A 7,033-nucleotide genomic window follows, 5' to 3' on the forward strand; every position below is an offset into this window, starting at 1 on the left:
GAGTTCCCCAAGAAGATCTCCAAGAACTCTGCCAACCTCATCAAGCGCCTGTGCAGGTCAGCAGTAGTGCTGGGAGAAGTGTCGTTTACTAAAGGTAGGGTCCAGTGTTCGAAAGGTTACTCAAAAACGGTAATGTATTACTAGTTACATTAAAAAAGGTGATATTATACTAGTTACTGGAAAAAGGTAATTTTACTTTTTATAATTAGGACTTAGGCATGAGACAAAAACTAAAACATCTCCATTATTCAAGACCTCATGCCATGGTGTCATTTTTGGGTCAACTATTCCTTTATCGTATGTTTCATATTAATAATCCAAATCTTCAAAGTAACTATATTATTTAGTATTTACTGAGTGGCGTAACAACATGTGTGCATTTCCCAGGGACAGCCCCTCAGAGCGGTTAGGTAACCAGAAGAACGGAGCGAAGGACATCCAGAAACACAAGTATGATCACATGATTTATGTTCTGTAATCACTTGATGAGATTGTTCTCAACCAGTGGTCCGGGGACCACCAGTGATCCTTGAGGGGGTTCCAGGTGGTCCCCAGCTAAATGATGCAGAGGAGTTGTTAACCAAATGGACCGTTATTAGTTGGGGCATTTCTGATACTTCCGTGACCGTGGAGAGCGAAGGTCCGTTTCTCAGTGGATTTGCAATCTATGAAGGTTAAATAACAAATTGAGCCCACATGCCCCTCGCAAAAATGCGAGCTAAATTTGTGAGAGCCCAAAATTCAAAATGGCTACCACCAGCTATGACGAAAATTTACTTTTCAATGGTTTGGCCTACAGTGCTGAGTAGAACTTGTTTTCTGTGACTTAAGGGCTGAGGAATCCATAATTTATGTTAATTTAATGATTTAGCCGGTTTTTACATTTGTGATCCAAGATGACCGCCAATATTATCAGCTCTGAAAAGTCGATTTTTCAACATATTAGGCTCTAATGAAGAGCTCTGCTCAAGCTGTTGCCAGTAAAACTAATAAGTTCACTGAGGTCATCTCAGAGGTCAAACGGTCAACATATGTAGTAGATAAAGTAACTGTGTGCTGCATCCTGCTCTGGAGAGGCTCTTATCCACCAACCACTGACAAAGATTCTTGAGCATGATGAATTTATGAAGTCTTGAGAGTGTAAAATGAATCCAAATGGACCCTTTGGTTTCTCAAGAGTATTAAACATATGCAATTAGGTTAGAGAATGTAAAATAATTATTTTGGTCAACGTTTGCCTATCTCTCCTAATGGTATACCAACATCAATGCACCATGGAATTGTGGAAAATATCTTATCCAAATATTCTTTAGTTTTGGGATTGAGCCTAAATCTCATCAAATGTGGTCCGTGGCTCCAATGCAGAATACATAATGAACCTAGATATGAAAATGGGTTGAAAACCACTGGCTTAATGCGGCATTTAATGTCATCCTCATCACATGTCGCCATGGTAACACATGTAATGTCATCTTCATCACATGTCGCCATGGTAACACATTTAGTGTCATCCTCATCACATGTCGCCATGGTAACACATTTAATGTCATCCTCATCACATGTCGCCATGGTAACACATTTAATGTCATCCTCATCACATGTTGCCATGGTAACACATTTACTGTCATCCTCATCACATGTTGCCATGGTAACACATTTAATGTCATCCTCATCACATGTCGCCATGGTAACACATTTAATGTCAGAATGAACATATCATCATGGTAACACATTTAATGTCAGAATGAACATATCGTCATGGTAACACAGTGTGTTTTTGCTGCAGGTGGTTTGAAGGGTTCAACTGGGAGGGCCTTCGCCAGGGAACCCTAGACTCTCCTTTCACTCCTACTGTAAGTACTATATCTACTGGAACTGTGTACTGTACTGTACTGTACTGTACTGTACTGTACTGTACTGTACTGTACTGTACTGTACTGTACTGTACTGTACTGTACTGTACTGTACTGTACTGTACTGTCCCGAGTCCCGACTGTACTGTACCAACTCATCAAAGCCAGGGAACACTGGACTCTCCTTTCACTCCTATACTGCAAGTACTGTATCTACTCTACTGAGTAGGCTACTCAGTACAGTAGCCGCTACTTATCTGTATCTTCTGAACTCTTAACTATCAATTAAACCTGTATAATTCCAGTCTGCAGTGAACCTTTCCTGTACATATAAGATAAGCCATCATCATGTGTTTCCATTTGAATATAGGGTTCTATATATCTCACAGGACCCCATCAAATGGGATCTGTGGCATAATGCAGTGGTTCCCAAACGTTTTAGCTCGAGACCCACACAAGACATTATTTTGGGTCTCCCTGGGACCTACAGCATGTTAATTTCTTTTTGAGTGGTGTAAACCACTCCTACAACTGGCTTTTGTGTGCAGAAAAAAATGAGCATGGTTGCTATGTTCAAAATAATTTCTGACGTAATTAAATCACACCCGGGTGAACTGGATGACCGTAGCAACCATGGTCATTTTCTCTGCACAGAAAAAGCCAGTTGTGAAATCACATCCGGGTGTGATTTCATTACGTCAGATCAGAGCTGATCAGGCTACATAATACCTTACCTTATTTCATTACGTCAGACATTACGTCAGACCACAGCTGATCATGCTATATAAAACCTTACACCACTCAGTTCACACGGGTGTGATTTTATTTAAATATTGTATTGAGGGATGCTAGCCCCTATACACAGGTTTAATGTTTGTCTTTAGTTCAATGTTTGTTTTGTAAACACCATTGGAAATGAAGGGAAATGTTACGTCATAATGTACAATTTACGTCATTATTGTCTCTTTATTGTGAATGGCGTTTAATGTTTGTGCTGGCACCGTTTGTATTACATCACCATTACATCACGTAATCAGCGCCCCTCACTTCACACAGGTGTGATTTTTTTATGTTAAAGGGTAAGAACACTTTGGTAGAGGTTTGGGTTGGGTTACCTTGCCATGTAACTCCAAATGTGGACAAGAAATCAAAAATAATTGCTCCAATGATTATAAATTGATAATAAAAAATAAAAAATCTAAATATGCTCCTCATTGACTTACATTGTAGGCTACACTGAAAAGCTCTCAAAGTCACTCTTTTAGTACACAAAGAAAGTTGATTCAGACAATACAAAACTCATACTGTTTTACTTTTAGTGCTTTTGTACACACCCGTGTGAAGTGAGTGGTGCAACTCCGTGTGGGGGTCCCCGGGGGGTCCACGGAAGTTCCAGACCCACAGGAACACGGCCAGGGTGCGAGCCGCCCCGCATCCGAAACGGTCGAGAAATGACAGAGTTACCGTGTGGGGGTCCCCGGGGGTCCCTGGAACATCCAGACCCCCAGAAATGCGGCCATGGGGCCGGGCAATTTCCGTTTAGGAAGAGAAATTATTTTAGTTTTCATGCCCACATTTGGAGTTACATCATGGCAAGGTAACTATACACAACCCAAACCTCTACCAAAGTGGTCTTGCACTTTAAAACATTTATTTGATTATGTTAATTTTTGAGGGGGTGACCACAAACTTTGTCCTACACAAACATTATATGGAGAATTTTACATCATAGTGTGAATTTGACGTCATCATAGTCAAATTACGTCAAATTTTAGGTCCTAGTGTAAACACGAACATTGCGTAACACAAACATTGATGACGAAGATGAGGACGCAAATTGTGATTGGCCGGAAGGAGATGATGTATGATAATGTACGATGATAAATCACACAGGTGTGATTTCTTTAGGTGAGCATCACTTGCTTGTTGGAGAAAAAAAAGCGTTAGGCCTTTAATTAATGCCAATTCATGCCAGCTCACAGTCCTGACTCCTGACCCCTCCCTCCCCCCCCCCCCCCCTTCTCCCCTCGCTGATGGCTGTGATAGGCCTCGATCCAAGAGTCATTTAGTTCAGTGGTTCACAACCTGAATGACTTTAAGATCAGTAAAATACAGTTTCTGCATGAAAAGTAATCAACAAACTATACTATAAAAAGTGGTCAAACACTGGCCAAATTGTCAAATAATATAAGAAAATCTTGCTTTGCGAGGCGTTGTGAGTTTGTAGAATGCTATTTTCAATATTTATCTGTGGAATTGAAAATGTAATGTAATCGTAACTACATGCCAAGTGCTTGTCAGCACTTTTCAGTTCACAACCTGAAAAGTTGAGAACCACAGATTTTATTTAAGATGGGGAGACCGGTTCACATACTGTACATACAGCCACCAACACAGTTAGTTTCATAAGGGGAGAGATAATCAAATGTTTTATGGTCCCTGGATGGCTTGATTCTATATGCTTAAAATAATTGATATAATCTCTATAAATCTCTATAGGAAAGATGAATGGGGTCTGGATCGGAACCAGAAAATGGCCCCCACTGCTATCCCCTATAGGGCTATAAGTAGACATCGGCTTGCCTAATTGGCCAAATCCCAAAATGTCGACTTCACGGATTGGCCGAGCTTTGCATGACGCTTGTGTCGCCGTGCCAATTATAACTGTGCTTATTTTGACGTGGATAGAACTGATCTTTGAACTGAATTGATTGAAGTTTGTATGGATATAATTATCCTCATTCCTTCACATGAATCCACGTTACCTAGACTCCACGTTGGTCCACCTATCCCATTAAATCCGGGAAAGCATCTGTGTAATTTCTTAGCGTTGGCCTATTCCCAAAATAGCAGATTTACAAGCACACAGCGGGTCACTTAGTGCCGCGCTGCAAGCTTGTACATCTGCTCCAGCATTTGATCGAGTGTGTTCGTCTAAGCACGGAGTGCCTCTCTATCCAGCACAAGGGGGGAGGTGTGTGTGTGTGTGGGGGGGAGGGGTAATCCAAGGCACCGCTCACTTCACACTGGATGTGATTTTTTAAAACACCTTGAACGTGTAAGAACTGCTGTTTTCAGAAGGCATTATTCTGCAGAGCCGGCCCTCTTATAAAGGGTTAATTGAAGTGGGCGATGATGCTGCGATGGACGCTGCACCTGAAAGGCGAGCCCAACCTGCATAACTACTATGCGGCCGTAGCCGTGGGCAACCAGATCTACTACTTTGGCGGATCGTGCACCGCCAAGGGCCAGGTGGAGGTGCACGTCTTCAACGTGGTGTCCTTGCACTGGAGAAAGCAGGGAGCGGGACAACAGCAGCGCCCACCGGAGGTGCCTTCCGTGTTCTGGGGCCACACAGCCGTGCTGATTGAGGACGTGGTGTACGTGTGGGGTGGGTACCCTCACTGCAACACCTTGTACGCCTTCGACGTGGACGCCAAGCGCTGGTCTCGGCCCGAGGTGTCTGGTGCCCTCCCGGAGGGGCGGGACGACCACTCGGCCTGCCCACTGGGCAGGGTCATGTACGTCTACGGTGGCTTCAACGACTCAACGGGATACTCCAATGATGTCTACAAGCTGGACACAGCCACCATGGTCTGGTCTCTGGTGGACGCCAGTGGCACTCCAGCGTCCGCGTCCGACTACCACTCGGCCACACTCATCGGGGCGAGGATGTTCGTGTTCGGGGGCCGCGGCAATGAGGACAGCCCCTACAGTGTCGCCGTGTTTGACATGGAGACGGAGAGCTGGCTGAGCACGCATTCCATGGAGCAGCGTCTTCCGGAAGGACGCGTGGGCCATCCGGCCTTCGCCTACAACGATGAGCTGTACGTGTTAGGCGGCGAGAACTTTGCGGAGACCATCTGTGATCTGTGGAAGTTCAGCCCGGACACGTTGTCCTGGGCGAGGGTGGAACCCCGCGGGAGAGGCCCGTCGCAGAACTTCTGGTGCTGCTGCTGCACGTTGGGAGAGCTCGTCGTCATCTTCGACGACGACCTGTACATCTTGGACCTGAGTCCTAGTCTGAAGATGTTGTGCAAGCTGGCGGTTATTCAGTGCGATCTGGAGCGGTCGGAACTCCCTCACGACATCAGGTGGGAACTGGCAGCCATGACGAACAGACACTGAGCCTGCGGCTGAAGAAGAAGAAGAAGAAGAAGAAGAAAGGACAGGTCCGGTTTAAAATAACATCTAGCCTTTTTTTCCTACTTACAGTATATTGATCCCAAATTACTGGTCAGGTCTATTTGCATGAGGCCTATATCCCTGTCATCCAGTTCCACCAGCAGCCCTTATAGCATAGGGCGGAGTCCATAATCATATCGCTACTTATGCTATTTATTGCTGTGTTTTTTCTTTCAAGCCTCAGTTGTCCCATACAAGCCGCCACAGTCTCTGATGAAGTGGAGTGAATGTAATTTCACCCCACGTTGATGTGTTTAGCAGACCACGTTGGTCAGTAGAAAAGCCAGTAGAAAGACTACTGGACAACAGTATAAGGTAGAAGGGTCTACAGTAACTTTTTACTGTAACTTTATACTGTGTTGTTTTCATCAGGTAGTGACCTCTAGACAACAGTCAACAGTGTAACTTTAATGTGTTGTTTCCACACAGTTAGAAGGACCTCTAGACAACAGTATAACTTTAATGTGTTGTTTCCACACAGGTAGAAGGACCTCTAGACAACAGTATAACTTTAATGTGTTGTTTCCACACAGGTAGAAGGACCTCTAGACAACAGTAACTTTGACTGTTTCCCCGTGGACACAGACGAGCCCCCGCCCGACGAGGAGTCTGGATGGGACATGGAATTCTGACCACATTCACCCTGGCAACACCCCCCCCCCCCCCCCCCCCCCCCCCCCGGATAGGCAGACAACAGTGCTGTTTTGATCAGCTGTGTAATTGACTGCATAAGGAAACTATACGTGATAATGTTAGTGCTACCGTGCCCGTCTGGTATTAGTATAGTCCTATAACTGTATGTCTGTATATATTATCTTTGAATTGACACATTGATCTCGCTTATAAGTCAGATGTCCAAAGTCTGGCCCAGACCAGGGGGCCAATTGTGTCTAAAATGTATTATTCATGGCCTGCCTATTATAGTAATGTGAAGTTTCTGAATGATTTGAAATGAAGACTCAGTAGAATGAAATGAACCTGAGCACATACTGTAA

At 44.3% G+C, this 7,033-nt stretch overlaps 1 protein-coding gene across 1 annotated transcript in view; it reads left to right on the forward strand.

Annotated features, from left to right (window-relative positions):
- The window catches only part of LOC306912330 (cGMP-dependent protein kinase 1-like), a gene marked incomplete at both ends in the record, with an annotated part of 15,781 nt that extends 9,111 nt beyond the window's left edge, over positions 1 to 6,670 (forward strand). Inside the window, 4 exons of the mRNA XM_079488473.1 lie at positions 1 to 56; positions 388 to 450; positions 1,787 to 1,857; positions 6,576 to 6,670. The exon at positions 1 to 56 is cut by the window's left edge and continues 67 nt beyond it. Coding sequence (XP_079344599.1) covers positions 1 to 56; positions 388 to 450; positions 1,787 to 1,857; positions 6,576 to 6,670 — 285 coding nt within the window. The remainder of the gene's footprint in view (positions 57 to 387; positions 451 to 1,786; positions 1,858 to 6,575) is intronic.
- Positions 6,671 to 7,033: the final 363 nt, after the last annotated feature.

The sequence above is a fragment of the Electrona antarctica genome (assembly GCF_951216825.1).
Source record: "Electrona antarctica genome assembly, chromosome: 19".
In the NCBI taxonomy this organism is placed as follows: Eukaryota; Metazoa; Chordata; class Actinopteri; order Myctophiformes; family Myctophidae; genus Electrona; species Electrona antarctica.